This window comes from Falco punctatus (assembly GCF_963210335.1).
Source record: "Falco punctatus genome assembly, chromosome: 1".
Taxonomy (NCBI): Eukaryota; Metazoa; Chordata; class Aves; order Falconiformes; family Falconidae; genus Falco; species Falco punctatus.
The window spans coordinates 67,501,275-67,522,044 of NC_137580.1; the positions used below are offsets into that span (position 1 = coordinate 67,501,275).

The 20,770-nt window shown below is 40.4% G+C and overlaps 2 protein-coding genes across 6 annotated transcripts in view; both read right to left on the minus strand.

The window, feature by feature from the left end:
- MCUB (mitochondrial calcium uniporter dominant negative subunit beta) overlaps positions 1–6,736 on the minus strand; it is a gene marked incomplete at its 5' end in the record, with an annotated part of 53,033 nt that extends 46,297 nt beyond the window's left edge. Inside the window, one exon of one of the 2 annotated variants that reach the window (XM_080374067.1) lies at positions 6,675–6,736. Coding sequence is in view for 1 of the 2 variants with exons in the window: in XM_080374064.1 (XP_080230190.1) it covers positions 6,209–6,310 (102 nt within the window). Of the gene's footprint in view, positions 1–6,208; positions 6,506–6,674 lie in introns of those variants that run through there. The other variant, XM_080374064.1, reaches the window with a different exon arrangement.
- Positions 6,737–15,737: 9,001 nt separating this feature from the next.
- SEC24B (SEC24 homolog B, COPII coat complex component) overlaps positions 15,738–20,770 on the minus strand; it is a 49,712-nt gene continuing 44,679 nt past the window's right edge. For all 4 annotated transcript variants that reach the window (XM_080374028.1, XM_080374027.1, XM_080374030.1 and 1 more), the window contains 4 exons: positions 20,492–20,596; positions 19,293–19,385; positions 17,849–17,952; positions 15,738–16,618 (listed from right to left, as the gene is read on the minus strand). In XM_080374028.1, coding sequence (XP_080230154.1) covers positions 16,504–16,618; positions 17,849–17,952; positions 19,293–19,385; positions 20,492–20,596 — 417 coding nt within the window. In that variant the 3' untranslated portion in view covers positions 15,738–16,503. The remainder of the gene's footprint in view (positions 16,619–17,848; positions 17,953–19,292; positions 19,386–20,491; positions 20,597–20,770) is intronic.

The window sequence follows — 20,770 nt, forward strand, 5'->3', positions numbered from 1 at the left end:
AGCTTGCTGCCTTCTCACCTTGCTGCAGGAACCCGACTCACTGTCAGTGAGCGACCCAATGTGAAGTTCACCTTTGCTGCTGACCTGCAAGGATGCTGTCAGGGTGAAGATGATCCCAGAGAAAGCCAGCCTAGCTCAAGCCCAGCTATTCATTCATTTTCCTTCAGCTCACTTCCCCTCAAGCGGAAGTGAGGAGATAAAGATTTAAACGTTTAACTACCTGTTAAGAACAGATGTACTGTTTGCTTCCTCTCCAATACCAAAAATCTTACTGTGTAAGAAGGACTTCAGAAGGTGAAGTCCTCACCAGCAGAAAACAAAACCCAACCAACCGACACCAAAAATCTGTATTTCGCTTTCCTTCCTCTACCACCCCTTCAGAAATTAAGATATTATAATATAAGCTGTAGAATAGGGTCTACATTTTTGCCTTGTCAGCTTTAAAACATGAAAATGTAAGAAGAAAAAAAAAAAATCAGAAAAAACTCATGCTTAAAACATGCACTGGGTTTGTAAACTGCATTAAGTACTCAGCATGTCAGTGATTTGCAGTAAATCTTCACAGCACCCAAGACACTTGCAAAGCAATTTTCTCAGATATCCTCTAGAGATTTAGTATTAGTCCTTTTACAGGTACATAAAACCTGAACTGAGAGTAAAGGCCTTGCCCAGAGTGCCAGAAAGAACAGTGCCAGATTTGGATGTTCCTCATCTCATGAGCAACAAAAAAAAATTACTCAAACTTACAGCACTGTTTCTATCACATCATCCACTTCAAACAAAATTACAGCATCATTTTCTGTCATCTACTTTATTAACCACAGAGCATCCAATACAGGTATCACTTCATGGTATGACTATTCCTATAACCATTCTAGATTTTAAAAAATATATTAAATAAATAAACAGTGTCACTATCCTGTTATCGACAAGAAGTTAAATAAATTTTTGTTTTCCTTTATCATAAGCCTGTTGCATATTTTTGGAGTAATGTACTTCCCAGCCTTTGGGAAGCACAGCCTATTACTCCTGCATCACCTATGAGAAAGCTCTTTGGGAAGTTTGTTAAAATATTACACAGATTCTGCTATAGATAGTAATGGTAGACCAGCATTTCAGTTTTAGGGGTCTCTTTACACTTTCTGCAGTAGCACACAGCTTGTACTTACCACACAAAAGCTCCAACTTCTTTGTTGGAAAAGCCTGTGATCCTGAAGAGCACGACTACACTCTTTCCAGCCTTGCAGGAGTGGGTTTTCTTTTCCTTTCTTAGGAATTGCCGTATTCACACAAACACCAAAGACACATCTCTATCGACACTTACTCAACAGTAGGCAAAAAAGCATCCTAATATTCTATGCAAGGAGAGATGATTTGATCTACACATCCCAATTTACTGCTTTTCTGTCATCTGCCCTGGTGGAAAAAAACACTGACAATTTGGGGAAGTCACACTGTTGATGCCGATTTCAAACACTGAGTGAGAGTGTTCATTAGAAATTTCCTAAGCCTCCAAGGAAGTAAGTGTTTTGCAGGTAACTATACATGCACGCACAAAAGTATCTCACAACCCACTGAGTCACTACAGAATCTGTACTGGAGAGAGAAAACGCAGAAGACCAGTATATGAGAGTATGTGCAGAGGCACTAAGGATCATGAATTTCTGTGCTATGTATCACATCCCTCCCCAGAAGTGTATTTATCAGAGAAAACAGCTATCTCAATGCCAGATAAGATTAGACAAAAGCAAATGGCTAGCAGCCACTCCCAATGCCTTCCTGTTATTCTGGCACAGACACAGCATCAAAGGCAAATAAAAGAACTTGCTGAGAGAGGCACATTTCTTATGACAAGTGCCAGAGATATTCTAAATGGCTTTTTAAAGTCTTTTAGAAATTAGTATTTGTACCAGTGAACAGTACTTCTACAAACAAACAGTTTAGTGGGTTGTATGCTTCTGTTGACACAGGACAGTATAAATACCAGGTTTCTGTTTAGAAAACAAGACTTGAATCAACAAACTAACTTTTGTTGTGCAAGGCTTTCAAAGGGAAGAAAGACAGGGGAACACAGGCCCAGTGGCCACAAACTACTCCCCGTTCTTGGATTCAATTAGATCTCAATTTCCAAAGGACCCCAGTAGGGACTTAAACCGCATTTATGTGAAATATTCAGCTGCATAAGACACACTAAATGATAACTCACTTCTCTGTAGCTGCCTGGGATGTCCTGGGGTTGTTGCTTTGACAGAGTATCCTAGAAACTCCAACAGCAGAGTACGTGCAAAAGAGAAAGGGGCAAAACAAAAAAACCCAAATGAAAGAACACATTTCCAATTACCCTGTGGCTATCGGGACACATTTAGATTCATGCTTATAAGACTGTATAAAACTGGAGGACAAAGTGGATAGGTACTATGCTGGGAGCATCATGGTATTTTGGGAGTAAGAAAAACTATAAAAACTAACAGGAAAGACAGGAAAAAAGTTCAAGTCAGCCTGAGGAACTGAGTAGTCAACAACTTATCAGCTGAAAGCATTAAAAGAAACATTTTTTATAGTTATGGATGACACTGGAACTGACAAAAAAACCACCCCAAAATAAAACACACTCTACTCTGCTTTCTGCAGATAAACAAAACCAATGACTCTCCTACTGGCTGCAATTTGCAACTAGGATGAAAAATCCCCTCAGTAACAAGCATATGTGATATCCTAAGCAAAGAAGAAACCAAACCCATAACATTTTTTCACAGAAGCCTAGCTTTTGCAATTTGATCTTGCCAGCTTATGCACAATTTTTCCCCTCACCCATGTGTTCCAGTGGCACAATTGTAAGAGAACTCTCTGCACACAAAAATAGAATGCATTCTGAATTAATGATGTTAAATAAACTCACATTTTGGAAAAACTGAAGTTTTCTCATTTTAATTCCCTCACTCATACTTCTTCAAAGCAAGCCCTGCCTTTTGCAGGAGAAATGTCACCACTTTAGCATCTTCATACAGGACAGAAATAGTTTTAGCTAGAATGGGGTTGCACAACCTACTTTTAAGCCAGGAGAAACTGCATAACCCAGGCTTCATTTTCCACAGTTGCCAACCATCCCAAGTGATGTAAGTATGCTGGTACAGGTGTCCAATGGGAATCTCACATATACAGACGGCCATAAAAAGCAACACAATTTTAGACCATTTGGATTCAGCATTACAGAGAAACTATGATCATCTAAAAAAAAATTAAAATAATCCACTCCCTTCAATATTTCCTAGCTTAGAAGGTTTATGAATATACAAAAAATCCCAGCAATTTTAATCTTTGATTCTGTGTTAACACATCTGTTACCCACTTCGATATGGCAAGGGAAGCTCTTCCTGCTGCAGAGCAGTGCAAGCAGGGCATTTCTCTCAGTGAGAGCTGCAGGAGTTAAAACGTGCAAGTGAAGAGGAAGCAAAAGAACTGGCAACCTTTAGGTTTCGCCCCATGCAAAATAACCGCAGCATTACAAATATGGGACTCTTAACAAAATTAACCACGCCCTTATGGGATCAAAACTACGTGTAAAAAGAAAGCCTGTCCAAAGAACACAATATAACATGCTTTGCTTAGTTTGAAAAACTATGTGTCTGTCTAAGCATTAGCCACTTTAAAAAAACCCACACACACAAAAAACTGCACATAACAAAACTCAGCTTTACAAAATAAAAAGGAATTTGTAAAAGCATTGCTCTGAAGGCAAAGACGTTACCCACAGCCATCAGAACAGATGTGGATTTTGTCTAAAATTGAAGATGAAAAGCTAATAATTAAGGATACAGCTCTTTAGGACAGCAATCCCTGCTTTTACAGAAAGATTACAGCAAATTAACCATTGCAATAATGGCTTGTTTATCCCCACAGCAGTGTATTTATCAGTTGAAAACACAGCCCACAAATACAATGCATACTTACACACCTGCCCATCAACACAGCAATACCTGAATATCTCACAGCATGTGACAACTAACTACAGTACTACAACCCTGCCCGGCCACTGAAGTATCACCTCCAGCTTTACAAACGGAAACCTACAATCAATGCCCCAGAAGGTTTTTTGGCAAACTGATTCCCATCGCCAAACACGGCATAAAACAGGTTGGAGAATGTGGCCCACAATGGCACCAGATGACATCAAGGGCAAAGGCAACAAGTGACCAAGCCCTGCTTTCCTCAGCCCCACACAAGCATGCCAACCTTTCCTTCCAGAGCTAAAGGCAAAATACTTGTTCACCCAAATAGCAATGGCAAGCAGCAGAGCCAGCAACACAAAACAGCAATGACAACAAAACAAAAAATACACCAGAAAATACTGGTGAAAAAAATATCAAATAATCACAACAGTGTTTGCAATGGACAAGATGTACATAATCCACAAGCCTGCATTACATCAATATCTAAAGAGGTAAACAACTGCAATAACAATTAGGACATTTTTTTTTATTTTCGCTAGCTTGAAATCACAGCTACAGGCCATTCATTTAATGTTTATGAGAAAAAATGTTTTAGCTGCATGAACTGTTCTGCAGACACAGTCAAAAAAATCAAAAGGTACCCGAAGATGAAAACAGGAAGGGGGAAATCAGTAAACATGCTTCATTATGTCATGCTAGCAATTCTGTAGAAAACCTAGAACAGATTGCATATATAAAAAGCATTTCATATTAATTCCAAAAATTTCTGCTTAAGAAATCAAAAAAATCTTGCATTAAACACTTTTCCCAAGTAGAATTTTCCTTAACGTTACAACATCCACCCCCTTAACCTATTCAGTACAGGAATTTAATTCCCGAGTCACATCACTGTTGTGCTCCATCCCACGAAGGAACAGGGCTAATCATTTTTCTACACTTTCTTATAATGGCAGCACTGCCAAAGCGAGAGCTTCCCCTCCTCCTCCTCCACCTCTTCTCTTTTTTTGGTCTTTTCTTGAAGCTTTATCAGCTTTCAGTCTCATGTCAGAGCCTCAGAAAAGCACGAAGCTTGCCTGGAAAGCCGTATCTTGGAGAAGTTAGAGGCGACAAACTGAATACGTAGGTAGCATCAGCGTGTGCTGAACGACGGTGTGAACGCTCTGAGTGATCTTAATAAACAATATCCTATTCCATAGTTTCTTACAAGGGGCAAGATGTTTTTAGCACGCCGTGCTTGTCCCTTCGAAGGCTAAGGAGGCTAGGTCAGTATTTCTCTCAACCCCCTTTCTTAAGTGTCCTCACATACACGTGTGACAGCGAAGAAGGGCCGTTCGCATTAACAGAGCCGGGACAAATTAATACCGTGGAATTCTGTAACGCGGTTTTGAACAGTCTGCGCAAAAATCCTCGGCAAACAGCGGAGTTCGCCCCGCACAACTCCCGCGCCCAGCGGCCCCGCAGGCGCCGGACCCGCTCACCGCCCCCCCCCGCCGGTGCCACCGCCCCCCCAGCGGCGTCCCTGCTGCCCCGGCGGCGCGGACGGGGCTTTGCCGTGTGGCGCCGCTCGCAGGCACACCCAGCACCTCTGATACGAAAAGCGATACGCGAAGACCCAGCCGCGCCCCGCCGGCGGGCATCGGCGCCGGACCCCACCGCCGCGCCGCGTCCCCGCCGATCCGCCGGGGTTTCCCCCGCCCTTCCCGGCCCCAAGACCCCCGGGGCTGCCCAGCGCCGCGGGAAGTTCAGAGGCGCTCGGACTTCGTTATTTTTACACGTACGAGGCAGCGCCACGACAGCCCATAAGGAAAACTTTTTTTTTTGGCGCCCCTGTTCCGTTTCTCCCGCTTTCCGGCCGCAGCCCGTGACTCACCCGCTCCCCTCCGGCCGCTCGAAGGCACAACCGCAACGGAACGCCGCACCCGCCCGCGGGCAGCAGGCGCCGGTCCCGAGCCCTTCCGAGCCCGCCACCCGCGGCGTGACGCGTTCCCTGCCCGCCACCGGCCGCCCCGGGGCCCGGCCCTCGGCCTCCCGTCTCCCCCGGCCCCGGGTGAGCCCCGGAGCCCCTCCGGCTGCAGCGCGGCCCGGGTCACCCCAGCCCCGCGCTGAACTCGCCCAAGTTTTGTCCCGCCGCCGCGCCTGAGGGCGGCCGCGGGGAGGCTGGGGGGGGGGGGGGGGCGGCCGGGCGCCCGCCGCCTTGAGGGGCAGTCCCGCCTGGCCCCGTCCCGTCCCGCGGGCAGCCCGCCCGCCCCCCATCTCACCTGAGGCGCTGAGGCCGGCGGGCAGCCAGCGCGCCCGCCCCGCAGCCCCGGGGGCCGCCGCTCGCAGCCGCTCCGCACGGCCCGCCCCAGCCCCGCCAGCATGGCCCCGCACCGCCGCCTCCTCCGGCGGGGACCGGGCCGCCTCCAGGCGCGCTCCGCCGCGGCTCGGGGCGGGCGGCGCTGGCTGCCGCGCCGGGTGTGGGCGAGCCCAAGGGGAGGGCGGCTCCTCCGGCAGCGGCGGGGGCCGTACGCCTTTCCTCCTCGCCCTCCTGCCAGCCGCCGCGGAGGAACCCGGCCGGGCCGGGCCGCGCCGCTCCCTCCGTCCCGCGGGGCAGGCGCTCGGTGCCGTTACCGCGGTGGCTCCCGGGGCGGCTCCGCTGGGCGCAAGCCACCGCCCTGGGTACGGGGGGGTGGGTACGCCCCTCTTCTGCATCTTTTTGTTCAGAAATCATGAATTTAGCTTAACCTGAACACCTGCCTCTGCCTCAGCAGTTACTGCCCTGTTTGAGGACAATATTAGCTACCCGCTCTGCCTCGGTGCAATAAACACGATCTGGTAACACAGAAACAAACAGCAAAGCGCGAAAGAAACACACTTTGAGAGTTGGTTATTTTACAGGAAACTTCTATCACCAGTGGCAGAGCAATTAGCAAGGCTTAACCCTTTTGTAGTCAGTCATTGGCGTGACAGCACCTTGTCCCACAGAATCTCCATGCCCACAAGCACAGGGGTTCTTGTTCAGAAGGCACACAGCCTTATCACAGCCTAATCATCATCAGCCAGCTACAGGAGTCCAACGACAAAATGAATCAGAAGCCCAATTATAGGATGATGGAAATCATTCAAGGAAACAAGTATGCTTAGATGTTACTTCAGTTGCAATTACAGGGAAGCCAGAGAGCCCTCTTCCTCATCCTCTGTCTTGTTTCTTTTACCAGTTCTTGTAATGCTTCCTTGTTTGTTCACAGATGCCTTTCCAGAGGTGGAGGGTAAGGAAGAGAACACTGAAAAAACTTGACAAACCTCAAAAGTTCGCACCTGTGCAACAATACCAAACCCACAGCAGATAGCTTGAAGGTCTGCCCCTAAGGCAGTTCTGTGCTGTCCTTCAGTAAACAGGATTTTTTCCTCCCACTTCCAGCAGCCCCTGGAACAAAACTTTCCGATGTATCTTACTTGAAAACAGACAACTAGAGTTTTTTCTTTTAACTATTGCATACTATAGTTCAAAACAGAACTTTATTCCATTCCATTATATTTTATGTGCTACATCTTCCAAAAAACCATGTCTACTGAGATTTAACTCACATTTGGTGATGAGAAGCTGCTGCAAAATCTCTTCAGCAGCCAAGCTGAACAAGCCAAAATCTCGAGCCTTGCTTGGAGAACTCCAGGTAAAGCCATTACAGTAATAGTACACAGTAAACAGCCTGAATTTTCCCAAAAGTCACATGGATGAAACTCAAACGCCTAGGCTTTCAAGAGGGAAGCATACAAAACTCTTTTGCTCCGTCTGGACACGGTAACAGCAGTGGCCATGCAATGTAAAGACAACACTTTTTCACCAGGGAAAACTGTTTCCTTCCAGTGCGCAGAGAGCAAAAATCTCTTTTCAAAGTACAAAAGAGCTCACTATAAAATGTTAGTTCTGCCAGTACTAATGTACTAATCCTCCTGCTCTAGTAAAGGAAGAGATCTATTACCAACTTGCATAGAACATAGACAAAAAGATCTGCATTTTCCATGGAGCAGTGGATCATGCCTATAAGATATCCTAAACAAACTGCTGGAAGGTGTGATGCCACATGGGAAAAGACTTTGACTCCAATTACAGAGATAAATTCTTACTTAAGGAATTATAAGTGCTTGGACTAGGCAGAAGATCATAAATTATACTCTTATTACAGAGCTGTCAGGCTGTCTAAATTGCACTGGAGCATTAAGTCAGTACAGCAGAGACCTGAGTCACAACAATAGGGAGGCTGCATCATCCACAATCATTATCTTTTTCCCTCCCTCCTTTAAGACTTTTTACTGTCTCCTTGTTTGCTTAGACTTTCTCGTATGCTTTCTCTTGCTTGTAAATTCATCTTTGATGCATTGTAAGCATAAATTCCTACAAAAATAATTAGCACATTTAGGAACTTGATACAGGAATGACACATCACATCACCTGATAGGCACAAAAGTCACAAAAAACTCTCGCAGATGAGTTGTAAGCTATTCAGGTGGGGATTGCACACACAGGATGGGAAAATCCATGCACAGAATATGGTTCAGAGCCTATCTCCCATAAAGGAGCAGATGAAGAACAAACTGGCCCAAGAGGGAACGGCTGCAGCTTGACATTTAAATTGTCCCCAGCGTGACAAGAGAGGCCAGCTCACTAGGAATTAACTTAGAATAGCATCTATTGCAACAACTGTTGTTTGACTACATTAATTAATGTTAAAAGTCACAAGTTCAATGTTAAGTTTGTACTAGTTATGGAAGCAGCATATCAGTTTTTAATTTCATATTCCCCGTACAATTTTAGCAGCCCATTAGGCCTTTGTGCAGCAGGTACCAACATCAGCGCAACTCTTCAGCGAAGAACCTTCCTTACAACCCCAGGGAATGTAGGGTCCCAAAGAGAAGAGTCCTGCTAGTTTCTAGGTCCCTATCACCAGTGTCTCTTCTGGAGGAATAAAATGAAGTTTATACTCCCCATCCCTCAAGGTGCTGAGCACTCAGCACCTTGCAAGAACAGCCAGCTGAAACAACAGGAATGGTTCATACAGGGTGGTGTGAATGCCACAGGCGTACTTTGAATCTTTGCCAAGAGTTTATTTGGCTGCCCAGTTGTGAGTATGTATCTCTCGGGACAAGCAGCCGCACGATTGCTGCCGCTGACACAAGGGAGGCAGTAGGTGTGTGGGGACCAGGCAGAGATTGCCTTTTCGGCACCCCTGTACGGGGAAATCAGCCTCAGCTGCTGCTGCACCCACAGCTCCAGGGAGAAATACACAACACGCACCCCTGAAAAATACGGGTAGAGATCTCCCATTGGGAGTTTCCCAAGTCTGGAGCCATTCCAGACCCAGCTCCTGCTCAAGGCAGGGTCATCAGAGAGCAGTAGCATGATGAAAAAGTTCATCTGTTCCCTCTTCCCTTGATACACCACCCGCAGTGGTCAGAGCTTCAGCCGGTTTCAGGCTCTGGCTCCTTTTGCTCCCTTTGCCACAGAGACTGAGCTCAAGTCTTTACCTTGGCACCTGCAGTATTACCAAGAGCTCAGAAGGTGGGCTTCCTCACTCAGGCACCCTTAATGACCTACGCTACACCTCTGGATGACTCATGGCTTAAACCGTTAAGAACACTGACATTTAGTGTCATCGAAGTGTGACAGGAAGCAACGGCTTCAAAACATCGAAACACCAAACCACGGCACAGCGCAACCCTTGTGGCCGGGGCGCTCAGGGAAACCGCGGCGTAAGGACTCGGTGGGGGCAATGGTTATTAGTTATCATATATTAGTTATGTTAGCGATAGCCATGCATAGCTCGGCACATCTCACTCAAACACACCTAAAAGACCAGGGAATCATGGTGAAAGAGTGGAACTGAAATAAATACTTTACAGTCCAAAACTTGCAAACAACAATAACAAATGACTCCTTAAACACAAACATTAATTACACCAGAGGAAGCCATGCACACCGAGATGCACAGGTCCTTTTGGGTTTGCTTTTGTCAGTCATTTCATATTTGTCTTTACAAACGAACACCAGAGCCAAGCACAAACTCTGAGTCGCAACTGTATTAATTCTGAGAATTCAGACATCCTGGTTTTTACGCAAATATCCAGGGACCCGATATTCCACTCCAACCCCGTTGCCTTCCCAGGAAATTCTACTCTATTCACCTGTTCTGCAGAGCACCTTTGTGCAAGGGTTTGTGGTAATCATCTCTGCCTGGGTAACAGTTCTCCCTCCCTGTGAGGTAATACCATGTTGTCTGCCCTGTTACTGTTTCAGGCTAAGGAAGGAAGACTGCCAGAAGCATGGCACCTTGTTGGAGAAAAGTCAGGTTTCTAAGCCATTTTACATTGATTTCTGTGAAATTCACACATTACAGCTGAAGGACATTCCTAGAAGTCCTAACTCTTGCTTCAGGAAGTCCTGCAGTCCCACCTAGACCTTTTCCACAACATGCACGGTTTCTACAAGATTTTGGTTACTTCCAGTTGTTTTTTTAAGGCAAGTCCTAAACTCTGAAGTAAGGAGCTGAAAGATTCTTCCTGCTGCCTTAGGAAATGCCATTAAGGAAGGATGATCATTCACAGGTTTTGTTTCTATTTTGTTTTTTAAACTTCTCCAGGATGCCATAACACAGAACTTATTTTTTTGTAACACACACTTATTTGAAGACCCAGGTATTACTGTTATCAAAGTTTACTGTAACAAGAAATCAGGACAAAAAAAAAAAAAAAGAAAAAAAAAAAGAAGAGTAGAAAAGGTGGAAGGCTGGTGAAACTCACCTTTATGTAAAATGGTTCATACAACCCCATTTGCAATATCTTGCATAGTACCAGGCAGCCTATCTCACATACAGTCCTAGCAGGTGGTGTGGGAAGACAGATGAAGACCATAAAAAATTTAAACATACTGAGAAACTGAAAGCCTTAGAAAGCAAATTAAGGAGAGAACGTAACAGTGTATCAAAGAAAGTATAGAGCAGCTTGCTCTCTCCTACTCTCCCCAGCGCAGGAAGCTACAGCTTGGCAACTTTCAGAAAGAAAGAAACTATACTTTTCTTCACAGGTGATTAGATGGCAAACATTTTCATTAGAAAAAATTATTCAAACTAAGGTCAACAATACCATTATTTTGATTAGCAAGAATGCCGACAGGTTTTCACATGTCAAGCTGATTTCTAAATACATAAGGCAGAGATGCAACTGAGGGCAGGACAACCTGCACACTAGGGATTTCTCATGTTCCACCCTGGACTATCTGATACCAGTCACTCCTAAGGGAGGCAGGATGCCAGAGCAGGTGGGTGAGCAATGCTGCTTGACAATCTAGCTGCAGTTTGACAGTGATGGAGCAACTGACAGAACCCTCACATGCTGCTTTTCTCAATGGCTGCATTACTCCTGCAGGACTAATCCATCTGCACTGCTAGAGATGCCAGAGTCATGGTTGCAGAGGCACTTTCTACTCTTTTCCCAGGAACTTAAAACTTTCAAAACCCATTTGGAAGGCTGAAAGATTTTCTGCTTGCACTCCAAGAATAAGTTACACTTGTGTAAATAAATTTTTGGTAATTAGAAATAAGTTTGGATGGGGGAAAAGGGGAAGCTTGGAAACTCAAATGGCTTTTTATTTTGAATAAACATATAAGGCACTTAGAAATACAGCCATATCACAAAAAATTGCTAAACTTGAACATCTGGACAGACAAAGCAAAAATTTTTCAGAAGCTATGCACATGCTCAGCAAGCTGGATGAAGCCATCCAGCACACATACCGGTGGTTCCAGTTCTACTTTTACTCCTGGCTTCTCCTAAGCTGTCCTTCGGATAATGAAGGCAGTGTGTTGTTCAGCCATCAAAGCAAAGGAGAAAGAATTCTTTAGCTACAGATGACTGCTACGCATTTTATTCTTCTTTCTTTGCTTCAGCATTAGGTCATCCGGTAATTTTTAGGAACATTTTGTATTCATAAAAGCTGAGATCCACAGTCTGTAGAACTTTTTGAAAGCATCATATCTACTGAAGTTATTAACAAAAGACAGTATTTTCCTAAACATGATTTTCTTTCCCTCAATGATGTTCTACTATTAAAATATTTTGTTAATTTTTTAAACATTTTTAAACAATTTATGAAAGTAACATTTCCTATGGCTATAGCAGATTACCAAGATGGTTAATTATCACCAACTCTTCCTGATGCTTGAGGATTCTTGTGCCAGTAAACACTTAACCCAAGATCCCACAAAGCCTCAGTGTCTCACAAGGGGAGACTTTCTACTCATGATGATAAACACAAGAAAAGAAAAACCATACTACCTGCTAGCCAAACAGTACTTCCACTCCAACAGTCCTGACCTTTTAAAACTGTCACTTTTCTGCTAATGGTAATGTGATTAAGGGTGAAATCAGAGATATGTATTTGCTGATGCCTCTAGGGTTGTGGTCTCTTAACATCTGAAAAAAATCAAATACAACTCACATATGTAGCTTTCAGGAAATATCAACTAGAAAATCATAAAGGTAAACAGGTACAAGGAAAAGAAGATTAAAAACTCATTCTCCTTTTCCAATTTTTTTTTTTAAACCAGCTCTGAAATATTTCCAGGAGATCTACATCTCCTCTATTTATCTTCTGTAGACGCATGCAACTGCTAAAGTCTTGCGCATGACTGATATTCCCAATTAGGCAGCTCCATCACTTTTGCTAAGGACCTTCCGAGGGAAGTAAAAAGAAATTCTGTGAAGTATTCGATATTTTCTAGTTATCAAAACTCTAAAGGAATAGACATCAAAAGCCCTGCAAGTAGAAATCAGTAAGAATTCAGGATTGGAGCATAAATTGAAGAAACACCTCTAATGTGGTTACCTGAATTTTCTTTGCTCTTGTAATAATATCTTTTACACACAACTAATCACGTAAGAATTTTCTTGCTACACTCAACAGGTAGGATGTGGATTTTTCATGAAAAGTCATCATCGACAGCTTGCAAGGAAAAACAAAATGTTCTCAAGAGAGACTTCAAATCCCAGTTATTTGCAATAATTATAACCACTTTCCGGATTTCTGCATTTGAATATAACAATGTCAGTTGAAGTAAAGGCATGCAATGATGCTAGAAATGTATTCTTCTTAATTGTAGGAACTGAGAGGTAAAGAAATTACATCAATAAATCATTACAGTCTGCCCACTCCCCTTTTAAAGTTCCCAACACATCCGTATCAAAAAAACTATTACTCTAAATCTCAGAACTATCTGGGTCCAACAGGCATTACTATTACATTCTTCTAGTTAGAACTTAACCTTTGTGATTCTGAAAGAATGATTATATTCTCAGAATTTCATAAAGGAGGTAGAAGCAACACTATGTAGACACCCCTCCACTCTTTTTTTAAAGGCTAAACTACCAGAAATAATTATATAAACCATTTAATACATATTAAAAGCTGAAGAACTGCTTTAAACAAAAAGGCACTAAAGTAATTTTTGACATAGTAACTGACCCGTACTTGGGGTATTCCATAGATTCATCACGAGTTAGAGCCTCAGACCTCCAAACTTGCTACTACTGAAGAGCTCTTGACTCTCAGGATTACTAACAACTGATTTTGGCTTTTTAAAAACAGTAATGACAAAATCATCTGACAAAACATACAGAAAACCAAAGCCAAACAAAATCACCTGCACCTGGTCATCTTTTCTCCATTGCCATGAAGCTTCACATCAAGATTAATAAACAGGCTTATTTCTAATAAGCTTAAGAACAAAATACAGAATCAAACTCAGTAATAATTCCCTGGGAGCTGCACCATGTGTCCTAACATTGCAAGAGCTTCCTGGACTGTAATTTGTGCAAGAGGAACTCCTGTACTACTTATTAGGGAAAGAGGCACAAGATACTGCTTTTAGAACTAAGACATGGAAAGAGACACCCACGGCATGTACTTAAAATGCTGGAACTTTGAACTGTTCCCCCCCAGAAACTTACTTAACTGGGGCTGGGCAATATCTTCCCCAGCAAAACTTAAATTTTTAATGAAATAGGCATGATTTCTATTATGCAGCGCTGAAGGTGTTTTGCGAAAAGCTCAATCCCTAAAAATGGCTAGAGATCTTCTTTGGACAGGTCAGCACTTTATTTTAACAGATACAAAAGCACGCCTCTTACGTCTCCTCCAAAACCTTGCTCAGTAGGAAAAGCTTGTTAGGGTTCACAGTGCATCCCTTGGTAGGGATTAATCTTCTGGCCTGTATCTTCTGGTACAGTGGTGTTGATCCAAACCATCTAAGGAAAACTGTCTTTTAGACACTTTTGCCACGCCTACAGATATTACATTGTTCAAAACACAAAAATCAATACCCTAAATCCTGAGATGTTTCACATTCAAGATATTCTGTAAAACTGTTCTTTTAAAATTTAAACCAAGTATCAGTCAAAATAGAGATGTGCTCTACAATTAGTAAAAAAATAACTAGATTCTCTGTGCTATGTAATAATTTTACTGAACAAATAGCTCAAGATCTACTTTTCGTTATTTTTATATACAAAACCCATAGAAGAATAAAGCTTTAAGTAATGGTTTTACACAGTATGTTGCAATTATCATGGCATAGTATGTTCCCAGATATTCAATACCAAGTTCACAAGGCAGAAGCATCTATCATGGGGCATTTAAAATCGTAACGCATCTTTGCAATTACAAATGGTTTTTCAAGATGCCCACTCTTCAGCAGCACTTAGCTTTCACCCAATGCAAATTAGTCTACAAACAAGTACCGAAGTCCTGGCTATCTAATTTAGGGACAACATTCAGCATTGCCTCAGACATTTATTACGTGTTAAGTTAATTTACTAAATGGAAAGTTTCTCTTAAGTAATCTTTGGGTAACTTAAACACATTTAGTTAAGGACAACACACAAATAATAAGTTTAAGGTATCTTCTCCAAACAATGAGTTTGTGCTAACATGCAGAATAACACCACTTGCAGAATTTAATTAATGTAGCTTTTAAAGCATTTGCAAACTATAGTTAGTACATCTTTTTCTTGACCATTTGATTCAGGGGCTATGGAAGCTAAAATGCAACATTAGCATCTTCGTTATTCTGAAATAAAACATAATCATACTAATATTAATAATTTACCTTTTTGTACTTAATTATTTCATTGTAGTCACATTCCATTAAACCAACCAAAGTTCAGAATACTAACTATGAATGACTGTGCTTCATGAATTATTTCTAATGTGCCTCTAAAACAACCCCAAACCAAAACCATCCCAACTTTACAAACAAATTTAAAAATCTGGGATAAATCTATAAGAAAGCCAAACCATCAAGCCACCAAAACATTAGCAAGAACAAGGTTTCAGAAAGATGCAACAGTGTGATTACATTTTGAATTGTGACATTTTAAAGTCTTTACTTGTACTGATGTAAAATAATTAATTTTTACACCCCATTTTTTTTCTATAGATTGCAGCAGAAATCAAATCATCAAGTGTGAGTGAATACCAATGCTTACTCTAAATGGCAGCCAACAGAAGTCACAGAAACCTGGACCAAGACTACAGTAGTTTACAAAACATAAAACAAGGTTAACAGATATGTCTTCTTTAGGATAATACATAAGAAGAGTTTTAAGAACTTCGTATCAATAGCTCATTTCTGACTATGCAGTGTCTTCTTGCGTAGGTCTGTCAAATGAAGTGGTAAACATGTTCTCTTCAATATTGAGTTCAGTAAGAGTTTAGTTGCAAAATGATTATACTTGCATAAATATAAACACGCATGATAAAGCAAAATATTTTTAATTAGTAAGCCAATCATAAATAAATTCACCTAAAGTTAACAGAAGAAGCAGCTGTGTTCCTTCTACATGGATACTTTTTTTAGCATGTTTTAATAGTCAACTTCATTGTCTAGCCTGGGACAAAACAATTCATCATTGAGCACTCAACAATTCTGCACACTAAGTCTTTTTTTTTAGTTACATTTTTTACATTTTCTTTACAAATGTAATACTTATGTACATTATATATTTCTACAGCTGATGTACTTTACTGAAACTCTACAACTTTCACAGGGAATTCACTGAAGTCTTTAGTAAATATGAATCATCATTCCTTTTAAAAAGAAATTCATATAAACAACCAACATACATGTCACTGCTCTTTGACATCTCTTAAGAATTTGGATCTGGAAGGGCTACTATAATAAATGTAAGAAAAAAGGTTTTACCTAATTGTACATTTTTTTAAGAAATATCATCCCACATAGCTACATAAATTCACCAGCTTGCAATAAACAGAGCACCATACCGCTGCACAACTGGAAACGTGTATAAACTAGTGAAACAGCTTCATCACTCCTAGAACTTTTAGACTGAAGTAAATCTGCAAAATTCTTTTGGAAACATACTTCTTCAGTGTAAAGCTTCCAAAACAGTGCTGGTCACTGTATATTGTGAAGAACAAGCACCCACTTTTGTAACTTTCCATATGCTTCACTTGGCCCATGCTTCTATCTGGTCAGGAGTTTTTCTTCTATTTATTCCTTGTTCACTTACAAACCTGTTGTTGAATATTAAGTAAAAATTCATAATATGAGAAAGCTGCTTCTGTCCGATCCTCAATTAAATGCTGAAAAAATTCTGTTTTGGCAGGGTTCTCATCTCTGAAAGAAGAGAGGAAAGTATTTTAGTCCAAACATTGAGCAAAAAGTCCACTATAAATTCAAGCAGAGGCATAAGCTCTAATGGATTGCTTGTTGTCCTTTGAAGTCGATTCAGATAAAAGATACTACAGTTGCAAGCAACCCAAAGTATAGGAAAAAACCAAAAGTTTGTAATACACTAACAAAAACATCTTTAAGTACTATAAAATGGTAAAAAAAGTGGGTGAAATATAGTGTTTATCTTGTAGAAACACAAAAAAGAAAATATAAAAATTTTGTTTTAGAGGTTAACAAATATGCTGTTGACAATGAATTCTGAAAGGGTTAAATTAAATCCTGATAATTATTTTTAAAAAATAAATAAAAAATTTACATCTCTGGTTACGTGTAATCTCAATCCTCTCCCCACTTTTTCTTATTTGTCAACAGACCAGAGAAGGCAAACATGTCAAAGATCTAGTATCCAAGACTGTTGCCCCAACAAAATTTTGCTGGGACGCGGTCCTCTGTACTGGTTTAGTATGACATACTGTAAGCTCTGTTATTTACTGTGGTGTCTCAGCACTACTTGCAGTTCAAGCGGCAGACACAATGACAACAGTTGAAAAGCTTCAGTCCTATGTTTAAACATCATCTGAGTAAAAAAGTCATGCTCTCTAAAATGTGATCTCCCACCTGGCTCAGTAAACTGAGTACTTCTAGAGAAGATAAATGAAATGTAAACTCAAACATAAACATTTTACAGAATTTTAATTTCTTTGAGCAGGTCATGGCTTGAAAAAGCTTTAGAACTTGCCTGATCTATCATAAATCAACTGCTGTCCTACGGAGCTCAGAAACAAACACATATAATTATTAAGCCATCTACAGATTGTTAACCTGACTTGAATTTTTTTTATATGTATGTATTGAAATTAAAGAAGCTATACCAGAAATTAACCTGGTTAATCCAATGACCGTAAGGACACCCACTGCTTTAATTTATTCTTTAAAATATATAAATATGCAACTAATTCCTACCAATAGAACTAATAGTAACTGCATTTGCACTAGATTCAATGTTGATGACTTTTGCTGCTAAGGGGTATTAGATAACAGCACTATATCAACTGGAAAGAGGACGTTACTCAGTTTCTTCCAGGCCACATATTCCCACTTTTCATCATCATCAATTAGAAATTATAAATACAAGTTGCCAGTAATTACTCGGTATCTAACAGAAATACTTACTTTATTACTTGAAGAACTGGACTTAAAGTTCTACTGTCTCTAAGCCAAGATACAAAAGATCGCGTCCTTTCTGAAGAAAGAGCATCTACCTCAGGAAGCTGCGTCTGGTTGAAGGTAATGGAAAGAAGTAATTGTCTTTTATTATCAAAACTATTAAAAAATATATCCTGATTTGATAGTCATAATGTGACCCAAGCCACAATTTCTTAATAGAAATTACCAACCATGGATTACATATACACATTTTTTTCTTCAGCTTAAAGTACAAAAATTCAGTAATATCTGTTCTGTAGGAAGCAGTACATCTTTAACTTAAACTGCCTTAAGTGCAGAAGACATTAGAAAGCAACCCCATTGAAAGTCATCTTTTCAAAATGCTGCTTTCAGTTTTCTTGGGTGTATCTTCCCCTGTCAATCAAGTTACCACATGTTGCATTTTGCATCACTGAAAATATGACCAAACATGAAGATGTGAAATTTGAATTGTAAGCAAATTCCAATGCAAAGATTATACTGGACTATTTGGTGGGGGAATGAGCTGAAAAAAACAGAATTAAAAAACTTAAGCCATTCACTAAGCTAAATGTACCTACTCTTAAGCCAATATAAACTTTTAAGACAATTAATATGACATAAAAGAATTTATTACAGATTTAAGAGTAGTTTCATTGCTAACTTTGTAGTAAATGAATGGAGGACATAATTTAACAGCAAAGGTAACTTTTTTATCTTATTTTTATTATAATAGCTGCTATATAACCACTGAAAAAAGTTACCATCCTTCCTTTATCCAATTTCTTCCTGAAAACTGTTAACTAATACTTAGCACCAGCTGATCAGAGGGGACAGTTTTAAATAGCTAAATAAAAAAGCAAAATACAAAACTCTGAACAGAAAGTCCAATTTTATAGTAGTCTTAAATGTCACCACTCTTAAGTTGTTCTTGTAATTACAACTTGTCACTTACTTTCCCCCTTCATACTATGCAAGCTTTCTAAACAGAAAATATCTTCCTATGTGTTTCTGCAATGACTGATATGTTATTGGTACTATCTGAATATCTAACACAGGCTTCTGAAAACCATGGTATCAATATAATAACACTAGTCTTAATTAACACATCTGAATATGTGTTCTTTCTATGAAATCCCATCCTGTTCTTATGAGTCCACAAGTATTTCCATAAAAATAAGAAAAGCAGAAATGTCATAGAACAGTATTTTGATGTTATGGAATGCCAAAATTTATGTTTACATAATGTTTACATTCTTTCCTTGAAAGCCCTTGATAACTTCTGTCTCCTACAAAGGTAGCAAGAGCGAAGGTACCAAATAAAACCCCCTAATTCATAGTTACATAATAAAAACTTGAATATGCAGAAAACCAGATTAAATACAGATTCCAAATGTAAGCACTATAGAGCACAGCTCATTAAAACGCCTACCATTGTCTGTGGTACTGATGCATAGTTTGGGTATCCAAGGACATCTTTTATGAAGTTGTTATCACAGTTTTTCCCAATCCAAATGTAAAAAATCTGTAAGATATCAGAATCAGTTTTACTAAAGGCCTTGCATAAATTTCAGAGAGAGACAAGTGGCGATGCAATTAGAGGAATACCAGAATAAGAACTTTCATGTAAATGAGTCACTTGACAGCTCCAGCTGCAACTCATATATACATCTCTATATTCATTATTTGTACATTTACTTATTAATACATCAGTAGCATTTGGAATAAGATCATTAAATGTAAAAAACCCAAACCAGGCAGAATGCAAACACTGAAAGAATGGGGATGAGGATGCAGGACACATCTATATTGGAACAGTTAATGCAGTAATGTCCCATGTTACCTCCTAAAATGAAAAACTAAAATTTTATAAAGTCACACTGCTGTGTCAGTTACTGCATATTGACTTCTCAATCTAAACAAGTCTTAGTAAAGCATCAATTATCAAAACATATAATGTTAATTATTTCAGACATCTGGAGACAGGAGCTAGTTTTGACATTCACACTCAGCCCCTGAACTCACACAAGTTTTAAAGCACTTTCCAGACTGCCATTAGAGTAGCATAATGCTTTATTCAATAAGTGTGTTCTAGTGACATTTCTATGAAAACCTTAAACTGTATTTATAGATTGCATTCACTCCCCACAATTCCACCACTCTTGCAATTCTTACACAAGCCGCAAATCATAAGACCACTTATATCTGTGTGTAACTGGGAAGGTTCCTGCAACAATGAGAAATGCTTTATCAGAGAGACTGTAGTAGTACACGTAATTTAATAACCATGAAGAGAAATTCTGTAAAATAGAAATCCATTATTTCCAGAAAAAACACACCACCTTGATGTGAACTCTTGGTATATTCTGATCAGTCCAGCGTGAAAAAAATTAACCTCTGAAACCTTAATATGCAACCTCAAAGATCCTTCTCTGATCAAAATATGAAAGCCTTTCTGTCTGATCAAAATATGAAAGCCTTTCACTGGAACACAGATTACTGCCAGGTTACCTGGAATGCTGATTCACTACACTGTTATTGTTGAGACTGGCTGCTTTAAATAATACAGCATGCACTACAGCAGTTTTTTGTTTGTTTTTAAAAAGGGAATGTGTGAAACCAGTAACTTACTGAACCACAATCCATAAGAAAAGCTCCTTCTCTTGTCAACTTCTCTGCAGACAGCTTCTGAAGAGGTGGCTGAGGAACAACTCTGTCATTTACATGTATTGTACTCTGTAACAAAAACCAATACTCAACCAGAATATAAATAAAACCTATTTTTTATCTTAACCTGGTAAAATAATACAGGAAAAAATATTGTTAATCTCCAGCAAAATGCTGAGGATTCTCATGTAACAAAATACCATGCTAAGCCTAAAAAGATCACATACATCAAACAATTCTAGA